Source organism: Myotis myotis, unplaced genomic scaffold (genome assembly GCF_014108235.1).
Source record: "Myotis myotis isolate mMyoMyo1 unplaced genomic scaffold, mMyoMyo1.p scaffold_m19_p_8, whole genome shotgun sequence".
NCBI classification, from domain to species: Eukaryota; Metazoa; Chordata; class Mammalia; order Chiroptera; family Vespertilionidae; genus Myotis; species Myotis myotis.
Window position 1 is genome coordinate 38,331,268 of NW_023416390.1, and position 8,724 is coordinate 38,339,991.

Sequence of the window (8,724 nt, forward strand, 5' to 3'; positions counted from 1 at the left end):
GCCTCCCTTTGGGGACTGACCGGCCCGCTGCAGCCCCCCAGGGGTCCGACGGGCACTCGGTGCACCGGCTGCAAACGCGGGGTGGTGGGGGGTAGACAGTCCCCTCATCGAGGCAGGTCCGCACCGGAGCGTCCCGGGCCGCGAGACCGGCCCTCGCCGGGTTTCTGGGCATCCAGGAGCAGCCTTTTCTGTGTACCAATCCCCTGGCCTAGGCGAACGACGGGCAGCGGGGTAGGGATGAGTTTATCAGCAGAGGGAGGGAACGACTCTAATAATTCCCGCACTTGGCGCGTTAGGCTCTCGGCTGGTGAAACCGGTTCACTTCCCATCCCCAGCACAGGGGCCCCACCGAGAGTTCCCTGCACTCCACAGGGTGTCGCGAACTGGGGGAGTTTCTTCTTCTGGGAGGGAGGGAGGGAGGGGGCAGGAGGGGTAACTCCCTTGGCCACCCTTGGGCCTCGGGGCAGCTGGGGCCTGCTTTCACCCCGCCCCCAGCTTCTCCCCCGAGGATGGAGAAGTGGGAGCCAGGACGTGAGCCCCACAACCCCGACACGCGGTGGGCCAGCCCGCGGGGCCGCTGCGGGGAGAGGGCGGGACCGGCCCGACCTGGCCGCATCTGTCCTCGGAGGTCGGAGTGTGGGCCGGTCTCTACAGGTTGTTCCTCTGATGTCTCTCAAGCTTTAACCCATCACCAAAGACACAGGAGTAAACACGGAGCCGAGGTGCTTACATCCTTTCGTCCTCCGCTGTGCTCTTTGTACACCAAGGAGAGATGCAGAAAAGCAAAAACTCCATACAGTTTGCCCTGGAAATTCAGCACAATTCATGCTTTGGGCAATGGGTCAAGTCACACACCCTTTATCCCCCATCAGGTTTGTGCCAGCCTGGGAAGCTGCCACCTCCACTTTCCAGACACCAGCCATCTCCTTGGGACCCTCTGCCCCTGCCCTCCACTCCCCCCTCCTGTTCCCAGATGCACCCAGCCCAGCCCTCAACCCCACACTGTTTGCACACTCAAGGGGCATTTAGAGCTGTTGCCTTTAAATAAGCAACTCAAGTTCCCTGGTTCATTGCAAGGGGCTGCTGGGCCTGGGAGGGGAGAAGGGGTTAGTGAACTGAGGAATAGAGGTGAAGCGGACAGAGAAAGAGTGGACAGGGAAGGGATGGGACCAACTTTTAAAAAAAAAAGTATCATTGTCTAACATGCCTTGCTGGAAACAAGTGAATAATGAAAGAATCGCCATTTAAACACAAATATGGGTCCTTCCAAATTAGTTGGGAAGCTGTGTGATCTTCGCATGACCCTATAGGTGGAGGTCAAATCAAGCCAGAGTCTCTGAGGTCTGGAGGAGTCCTGGCCTTTAGCTCTTCCCAGACTTGTGCTAGTGGCCTTTCTCTAAAGAGGAGCCAGATAGACCCATTTGGCACAGGCCCTTTGCACCCTCCCTCTGAGAAGTCTCCTCTGAACCCAATACCTATTTACAGAGTGAGGATTAAGGGGACGAAGCAGCCTGTGGCAAGGAACCAGGGATGTATGGGCGAGGGCAACCATCCAATGGCCTTGGTTAAAAGGCGACTCCACGAGTCAGAGAAATCGCCCAGCTCTCCAGCAAGAGAGCTCTCAGGCCAACGGGGCCAGGTGGCCCGACCTAGTGAGGGGTCTCCAGGGACAAGGGTACCTGAAGGTCAGCTCACCGGGTGGGTTAGCATGACAGGTACAAAATAACTATCCCGGAGGGGAGGGGCTGGGAGTGGGCGATCCAGTGAAGGGGGTTAGAGGACCATGTTAAAGCTGCTTTGACAGATGAAGCCGTTCTATGTGGCGTGTATGTTTGCTTAAGGAGCTGGAAGAGATGAGCAGAAGCCACCTTTGGGCGCCAACGAGCAAAGCGTCTGCCAAGAGATGGGCACCTCAGAGAGGACAGGGAGTCTTGGTGCCCAGGAGGGCAGTGCCTGTGCGAGTAACGGAAAGGAGACCGGACGCATCCCTGTGCGCCCCAGACCCCGCACCCCGCGTTTCCGCCTCTTTCACCCAGGCCTTACTTCTCGCCCCGACGCTGGCTTCTCCCTCCGATCTAAATGTAGTCAGTTAGCTTTCCCGCTTCCTCTCCTCAAATCCCCCCTCACCCCAGCCCCCTCCCCAGCGGCGGCTCCCCCTTCTGCCGCCTGAAAGGGTTAATGTCTCCTGCGGGTAAAAACTGGTCCGCGGAGTCTCTAACTGGCGACAGATGGGCCACTTTCTTTGGGCCACAAAGGGGCCGGAATGAAGCTCTCCGCGGCATACAAATGGGCAGGTCACGTGGTTCCCGGCTCTTGGCCGGACTGGAAGGACCATATGGCGCGTGCTGGGGAGGATGGAGAAGGGGCGGAGGTAGGGTTGCGGGAGACTGGAGCAGGAGGAGGAGGAGGGTCAGAGAGGAGCGAGGCTGGAGGGGCGGGGGAGAGGGGGAGGCGGAGAGGAGCGCACAGCCTGGACGCATGCGCGGGCGCGGGGCGCCGGGACCTGCTGGCGCTCGGCTCCCGGCCCCGCCCGCGCTCAGCATCACCGCCTCGGCTATATAACCTGAGCGCCCGCGCGGCCGGGACACGAGGAATTCGTCCCGCGCAGAAGGCACGACGTCCGGAGGCCCCAGGGTTATGAGACCATCACTGCTCAGGACCTACTAACAACTGCAGGTAATTACAATCCTTTCCTTTTTTGCTTGGAAATAAAAGCAGTAACTGAAGACCTAATGCCCCTAGAAATTCTGTGTCTGTGCGTTTGTGAGCCTGTGTGTGTGTGTGTGGTGGTGGTGGGGGACAGGCATTCCTCCCCATGATTGCTGGCACGTATACACGCATTTTGACTCCCGTCACTCAAATACCTACTGCAAGCTTTCTGATTTTAAAATTTATTTTAAAAAATTGGGGCGGGGGGACAGGAGCGGAGGAGGTGAAGAATAGAAGCATCTTTGGATTTTTAATAAGGCAGATAACTCTCTGGTCGTTTGCTAATGGTGATTTCAAAGTCTTAAAAGCAATGCACTACTTTACTTTCTTATTCATTCCAGTAAGAAAAAAAGCCCTTGTTACCAGGATTTATGTTGTGTGCATGTATGTGATGCACATTGGAGGGGCCACGTTATTTTTTCAGCGCATGAAAGGGACATGGATACCTTGGGTATACACACCCTGGAAAGCAAATCGAGTTGGGAGAAAGTTTAGTTGAGAGGAGGGGAAATGCGGAGAAGGGAGCGGGACTCCCTCATACTACCTGTTACTGCTCCAGAGGCGGCCAAGTCCCCAGCAGCCGCTGCAGAAACCAGAAATGCAGTTGTCTCACTACATGCTTTTTATTTCTCTTATTAAACGCGCTAACTTCGCCACTGCCAATTGCTGACCATTATAATGACTCCATCGTTTAGAGGGAGGTTTGAGGAGAACTTCGAAAAGGCCCAATAAAGAGCGGGCAGCCTTTTCAATGGGCTGTTTATTAGACAGGAGCCTTCCGCACCTGATCCCCGCGCTGGGAGAGCGCTCTCGCCGCGCCCCCAGCCCTAGCCCCAAACAGGCGCTTTTGTACAAGGCGGATTTTCAGCGGAGGCCAGGAAAGAAAGACCAGTGTGGTATGGAAGATCCCTGCCCACTTTTTCCCCCAAATGTTTTGTTGATGGTGAGATTATTTGGTTGAAAGTACTTTTCGTCCACCATGCATTTGCTCTTCAATCTCCCGTTAGTATAATCTTCTTAAAAATCACTGCCAGCGTTGGTAAATTACGTAATGGCTCTTCAAATTTAATCGCTGAGTACTGAGAAGCCAGGACAGAGATGGGAACAGAATTGAGATGTTCAAACTCATTATTTTTGTGGCGTTGTGACTTTGAACTCATGCAGACAAGCATAAAGTCACGGAAATGTGCACTCGTTTTCACACATATTCTCCTGCCGGTAATCCCCATAAAAAGACTTAAGTTGGTCACTAGGAAACATGCACACAGGAGTGTACATATACACGTAGTCACTCTCTCCCCCCTCCCCCCGTCTGCCTTGTCTCCTACGTACCAGCGGGGCACACACATGCCGTTATAAAACACTGCATTTAACTTTTCCTTAGGGACACTCATTTTGTAAGGAGTTGCACTTCCCATGCATTTTTACAGGATGAGGAAGTGGGAGCTGAAGGCATATGAAGTTTTTTGAATGTAGCGTTTTCCTCCTTTTTTCTTTCTGTTTTTCTCTCTCCCTTATTGAATGTAGGAAACCGAAGCATGACCAAATCATACAGCGAGAGCGGGCTGATGGGCGAACCTCAGCCCCAGGGTCCTCCGAGCTGGACAGACGAGTGTCTTAGTTCTCAGGACGAGGAGCACGAAACAGACAAGAAGGAGGACGACCTAGAAACTATGAACGCGGAAGAGGACTCACTGAGGAACGGGGGAGAGGAGGAGGAGGAAGACGAGGACCTGGAAGAGGAGGAAGAAGAGGAAGAGGAGGACGATGATCAAAAGCCCAAGAGACGCGGCCCCAAAAAGAAGAAAATGACCAAGGCGCGCCTGGAGCGCTTTAAGCTGAGGCGCATGAAGGCCAATGCCCGCGAGCGGAACCGCATGCACGGTCTGAACGCGGCGCTGGACAACCTGCGCAAGGTGGTGCCCTGCTACTCCAAGACCCAGAAGCTCTCCAAAATCGAGACGCTGCGCTTGGCCAAGAACTACATCTGGGCTCTGTCGGAGATCCTGCGTTCCGGCAAAAGCCCGGATCTGGTCTCCTTCGTACAGACGCTCTGCAAGGGCTTATCCCAACCCACCACCAACCTGGTTGCGGGCTGCCTGCAGCTCAATCCTCGGACTTTTCTGCCGGAGCAGAACCAGGAAATGCCCCCGCACCTGCCCACTGCCAGCGCTTCCTTCCCTGTGCACCCCTACTCCTACCAGTCGCCGGGGTTGCCCAGCCCGCCCTACGGAACCATGGACAGCTCCCACGTCTTCCACGTCAAGCCGCCGCCGCCGCACGCCTACAGCGCCGCGCTGGAGCCCTTCTTTGAAAGCCCCCTGACTGATTGCACCAGCCCTTCCTTTGATGGACCCCTCAGCCCGCCGCTCAGCATCAATGGCAACTTCTCTTTCAAACACGAACCGTCCGCCGAGTTCGAGAAAAATTATGCCTTTACCATGCACTATCCTGCAGCGACCCTGGCAGGGGCCCAAAGCCACGGATCAATCTTCTCGGGCGCCGCTGCCCCTCGCTGTGAGATCCCTATAGACAATATCATGTCCTTCGATAGCCATTCACATCATGAGCGAGTCATGAGTGCCCAGCTCAATGCCATCTTTCACGATTAGAGGCACGTCAGTTTCACCACGCCCGGAAACGAACCCACTGTGCTTACAGTGACTGTCGTGTTTACAAAAGGCAGCCCTTTGGGTACTACTGCTGCAAAGTGCAAATACTCCAAGCTTCAAGTGATATATGTATTTATTGTCGTTACTGCCTTTGGAAGAAACAGGGGATCAAAGTTCCTGTTGACCTTATGTATTATTTTCTATAGCTCTTCTATTAAAAAAAAAAAGTAGTACAGTAAAGTTAAAAAAAAAATAAGCACCACAAATTTGGTGTAGCTGTATTCAGATCATATTAATTATCTGATCGGGATAACAAAATCACAAGCAATAATTAGGATCTATGCAATTTTTAAACTAGTAATGGGCCAATTAAAATATATATAAATATATATTTTTCAACCAGCATTTTACTACTTGTTACCTTTCCCATGCTGAATTATTTTGTTGTGATTTTGTACAGAATTTTTAATGACTTTTTATAATGTGGATTTCCTATTTTAAAACCATGCAGCTTCATCAATTTTTATACATATCAGAAAAGTAGAATTATATCTAATTTATACAAAATAATTTAACTAATTTAAACCAGCAGAAAAGTGCTTAGAAAGTTATTGTGTTGCCTTAGCACTTCTTTCCTCTCTAATTGTTAAAAAAAAATTGCACAATTTGAGCAATTCATTTCACTTTAAAGTCTGTCCCTCTTTTTAAAATGAAAACCAGATCCACAACACTCAAGAGGATGAAAAAAAAAGATGTATTTCCTATCAAACATATCAAATCATTGCTTGCACAAGCTTTTATATACATATTATAAACAAATGCCAACATACCCTTCTTTAAATCAAAAGCTGCTTGACTATCACATACAATTTGCACTGTTTCTTTTTAGTCTTTTACTCCTTTGCATCCCACAATTTTACAGAGAAACTGAAGCTATTGATGTTTCTAGAAAATATAATGCATGATTTTATACATAGTCACACAAATGGTGGTTTGTCATATATTCATGTAATGAATCTGAGCCTAAATCAAATCAGGTTGTTAATGTTGGGATTTATAACTACTGTAGTCAGTTAGTACATAGCTTAAATAAATTCAAACCATTTAATTCATAATTAGACAATAGCTATTGCATGTAAAATGCAGTCCAGACTAAGTGCTGTTTGAAATGTGATACTGGTACCACTGCAATCGATCTGTACTGTAATCTTGTTTGTAATCCTGTATATTATGGTGTAATGCACAATTTAGAAGACACTCATTCAATTGCAATAAAATAGTATTAAAAATCTGAGCAATTGCTGCAGTTCTTTTTAAAGTGATTTTTTTGTATAAATAATTCCTAAGTGGAATAGTTGCTTTATTTGCTGAGTTAAGAAAATACTAAGCAGCATTTGTAGAATAAAACAAAAAAGAAAAGTTTACTTTGGCATACTTTCTAGTCTGTTTATCTTGCTTAGGAAGTCATCAGATCTTTGTAGAAAAGGAAAGGACCTACGTGATTCTTCACTACTTGGAATATGAAGCTGTTGGGGGAGGGGAGCGAGGGAGGGTCATGGAGAGACAAACAGTTGTTTTTGCTTTTCTTTGCTTTGAGCATCTTCACATTTAGCTTTTGGGTTTTCATTCTTTTAAATTATTATGTTATGTGTCAATTTTTTAAAGGGGCATTTAGTTAATTATTAACAAGCAGGATACAAACAAGTACCTAGTTTAGTTTGCCAACATATTAAAAAATATGTTTAAAAACTTTACCATTTGCTTAGTGCTTTGTTATCTGTATATTTTCCTGAGCTGAAATGTTCTCTAATACAAACCAGTACTAACCCCAAAAGAAAGTTATATACCTTTAGAAAATGCCTGGAAGAAATTATTTAATTAATTTAAAGAACCCAAGAAGTGGCACTTTGAAATTGTTCTATAAACACCTTGTGATGATTTCAATAATTTTTCCAAGAAAAAAAGGTAATGAATTACTTTTCCTGAAGAACATACTCTTTGTACTATAATATATTGTTGGAAGGGGCATTTGGAGCACTATTGTGCTCTTTCATAAACAAAATTCACTGGAAAAATTTACAGAAGATTCTGTCCATTGTAAAGTCCACTAAAAAGAAAAAGTTTGGCATTTTTGTTCCTCTGGATGTATTGAGTGACAGGAAAGATTCCTAGGGAATAACATTTTGGCACCTGTGCTCTGGCTCTACCCTGGTGCTCTGATTGCTGTCATTAGTAACTCCATTGTTCCTCCTCTGATTCGGATGCCACACTGGATGACTACCACCCTTCCCAAGCTTGTTCCTTTAATCTCCTTCTCATTGGTGATTTAGGGGTTCCAGAAAGCTGACCTCATTTAGCAATCTGCTCCAGAAAAATGTGAGTAATCTAATGGACAGGAACAATTAGTCCTACTAATAACATCGCCAATGGGGCTCCATCAAGCTGTGACAGTAGCAGCAAGGAGTATTTCAACATTAAGAAAACGTTTGAGTGCACTTTATAATATATTATTTTAGCTTGTTTTCCATCAGCCTTCGTCACATGACAGAAATGCTCTTAAGTTAGTCCTAACCTTATCCAAAATGCAATATCTCATTCCAAGTGAATCAGAGTTGTTTTGGAATCAAGCTGTTGCTTCCCATATCCAAGATTGCTCTCTCTGCTCTTACTTTAAGAGACATAATAATGATATGATACCTGAACTGTGCCATTCTCCAAGCCTAGGAGACCATGAAGTGAACATTCAGATCTGATGTGATCTATTCAGCAGCTCCATTTCACCTGTAATTAAAATTAGACATCTTCATGCCAACTAAACACTGTTGCTATAGTGAACAAAAGAAAAGAGAATGACATAAGAATTAAAAGAGTTTAAAACAGCAAGTAGAGAAATCTATACTGTGGGGTATTTTTTATAAGGTAAAAATGAAGACTGCAAGTTAGGTTTGAACTGCTCCCCACCCCACCGCCTTTTTGGTTGTTTAACTTTTTTCTAAAACATAAGGATTCTTTCAGTCAGTCGAGGAGTAACTCACATGCCACCATCTTTTATTCAAAGGCAGGCACAGATGTTCCTTCTGCAGGGAAGGTTTTAATTTATGAAAATGATATTGTTTATGCATGAATGGACTGAATGCACTCTGCATAACACACAGCACTTCCATCTGATCAGAGAAATACCACAGAACCAGTGCCAATGTCAGAAACATATTCTGCAAATTTACTCACTTAAATGTTTAATGAATATTTGGAAGACATTTCAAACCACAAGAAACCTTTTCAATGATCTTTTTTTATTTTCTTTTGGGGTTTCTAGCCATACTTAAAAGAGATTCCTGCAATTTTTATAGTAGCTTAATACCTATATTTAGCTCATAAGAAAAGAGAATGTTTTGCTAAGTGA

General features: G+C 46.8%; 1 protein-coding gene across 1 annotated transcript; it reads left to right on the forward strand.

Annotated features, from left to right (window-relative positions):
• Positions 1–2,586: 2,586 nt before the first annotated feature.
• On the forward strand, positions 2,587–6,566 carry NEUROD1 (neuronal differentiation 1). The gene is made up of 2 exons (XM_036320169.1): positions 2,587–2,676; positions 4,237–6,566. Exon 2 carries the CDS (start codon positions 4,248–4,250, stop codon positions 5,319–5,321), a length of 1,074 nt encoding a protein of 357 aa, XP_036176062.1. The 5' UTR covers positions 2,587–2,676; positions 4,237–4,247; the 3' UTR covers positions 5,322–6,566.
• The last annotated feature ends 2,158 nt before the right edge of the window (positions 6,567–8,724 follow it).

Excerpts from the sequence above, each read along its gene's own strand:
- NEUROD1 (XM_036320169.1), top strand. The coding sequence starts at position 4,248 with ATGACCAAATCATACAGCGAGAGCGGGCTGATGGGCGAACCTCAGCCC.